The sequence below is a fragment of the Cystoisospora suis genome (genome assembly GCF_002600585.1).
Source record: "Cystoisospora suis strain Wien I chromosome Unknown contig_7350, whole genome shotgun sequence".
Taxonomy (NCBI): Eukaryota; Apicomplexa; class Conoidasida; order Eucoccidiorida; family Sarcocystidae; genus Cystoisospora; species Cystoisospora suis.
This window is the reverse complement of record NW_027160136.1, coordinates 1-2,224: the sequence shown is the minus strand read 5'-3', so window position 1 is coordinate 2,224 and position 2,224 is coordinate 1. Positions and strand designations below refer to the sequence as shown.

At 44.9% G+C, this 2,224-nt stretch overlaps 1 protein-coding gene across 1 annotated transcript; it reads left to right on the top strand.

Moving 5' to 3' along the window:
- Positions 1-82: 82 nt before the first annotated feature.
- Positions 83-2,215, top strand: CSUI_010409 (uncharacterized protein; the record flags this gene model as incomplete). The annotated part of the gene is made up of 1 exon (XM_068070513.1): positions 83-2,215. A coding segment is annotated over one exon (2,133 nt), but the record flags the coding sequence as incomplete, so codon positions are not given.
- Between the last annotated feature and the right edge of the window lie 9 nt (positions 2,216-2,224).

Genomic DNA, 2,224 nt, shown 5'->3' with positions numbered 1-2,224 from the left:
TTCTTCTTCCTCCTCGTCGTCTCCTTTATTGTCGCGTCGATCTTCTCAATCCTCGTCATCGTTTTCCTCTATGCGGCTTAGAAGAAAGAGAAGGACGTCAGCAGGGCATCTCTCCTCTCAACACAGGGAAGATCCGATCATCTCTCCTTCCTCGTCTTCTTCTTCATTCTCTTCTCTCTCGCCAACACCTCCTAGACGCAAAGGACCTGTATCGGAAGATTTTCCGCATGGTCAGCATCTCCGTCCCTCTAATACAAGACAGATAGAAGAAGAAGAAGAGGCAAGAGGAGAAGGTGTGGAGGCATTTCTTCTTCAGGAGAAAGAAAGCGCGCAACTCTTAGGAGAACCTTCCCTTGAAAGAGGACATGGCGATACCTCAGGGGAGGCAGAAGAGAAGAAGATGACCCAGAAAGAGAAGTTTCTATCTACCTCGCTTCCTCATCCAGATAGCAAGACGAAGAAGAAGGCGATCGCTTGTGCGTCTTCTTCTTTTCCGCTCTCGCAACCTGGAGGACGGGAAAGTCATCGAACTCTCCTTCTTCCTTCTTGTTCTTCTTCTACCACATCCACAGATGCTGTAGAGATGAGCTCACGTCTATCTTCAAGGAGTGCGATGAAGATACATCTGACGGGAGAGGAAGAAGAAGAAGAAGAAAGAGAAGAAGACGTGAAGATGATGAATGGAGATGCTGCTTTAAGAGGGGGAGAAAAAGAGAGTTTGAAGAGAGAGATAGAACAAGCTCAGGTGTCACCTCAGTCTTCTTCAACGTTTTTACGACGTGACAAGCATCTCTCCTTCTCTTCTTCTTCTTCATCATCTTCTCATCTTTCTTCTTCTTCTTTCTTATTCTTCTCTTCATCTCCACCCCCCTCCGCCTCTACCTCTCCCTCTGTCTCTCTTCCCTCGATCACCGTTGCAATGATCTCTCTACCTTTCTGGCCTCGTATTTCTTCTTCTCTCTCTTCTTCTTCTTCTCTTCCCTCTCTCTATTCACACGAGTCTCTTGTGCGCTCTTCACGTGAGAAACCTCATCCTTCGTCTCTCCCGCCCCCAAGAGCTTTGAATGAAGAAGGAGGAGAGAGCAGTCCCTCTTCTTCTTCTCTTTCTTCTTGTTCTCTTGTCGGGTGTTTGCCTGTGATTCTCCGGAGAGCAGAAGAAGAGTGTATTGCAGCGTATTCTCAAAGTACGTCCGGGAGATGGAGGGCCTGCCCTCTACAGAAGTTCTCTCTAGTAGAGCTCGAGATCTCTCATGTCTCTCCTCATGAAAGGAAAGAGGAGGAAGAAGAAGAAGAAGAAGAAAGAATGAAGACGACCAAACTGAGTAGTAGTAGTAGGAACTGGGATACAGGGAGTGTCTTTGAAGAGAAGAAGAAGAAGATGAACCAGCAAATCCCTTCGTCTGCTTGTTTCTCATCGCTTTCTTCTTCACTAAGCCCGAGAAAAGATCTCTCTTCTTCTTCTTCTCTTTCTCTCTCTTCTTCTCGAGTGTATGTACCGTATGTGCATGCAGCGATTCTTCTCCTTCTTGATGGCGGGCTAATGGAGAAGACAGAAAAGTTAAGCAAAGAAGAAGAGAGAGAAAGGAAGGAAGAGACCAAGAGTCGCTTAGAGGCAAGTAAAGATCTTTCTACTAAAGCATTCGTGAGCCGATATGAGAAAGGAATGACAGAAAGAAAAGATCATAATGAAGATGACAAAGAACACGTAGGAAAAGGAGAGAAAGAAGAAGAGTGTGACGACTTCGATCAACCTTCTCCTCTTCGTGTTTTGACAATGAATGAAATAGCACGTGAACTTAAGATGGAGAAAAGAGAGTTAAGAAAGCATATGAAGATCTTGTTGCAGCAAAGATATATCATACGGCGGAAACGGTATAAAGACACCTCTTTATCGTCGACACCTCCTCATAACCCATCCTTTCTCCTTTCTTCTTCTCTTTTATCTTCACAGAAGACGCATACACAGACAACTGTAAACGGAGTAGATCAAGATCAAGATAAGCCCTCTATTTCATTGGAAGAAGCAGAAGAAGAGAAGAACAAGAAGATAAGCATAGAAGAAAAGAAGAAAAAGAAGGAGAGAATTGAGAAGTTTGCCTGGGAATATGCTCTCCCTCATCTTCTCTATGAAGAGCAACAAGAGGGGCTGTACCAACACCACGCTGCATCTCTCTCTTCTTCTTCTTCTTCTTTTCTTTCTATGAAAGGCCGTGGAGTAGGTGGG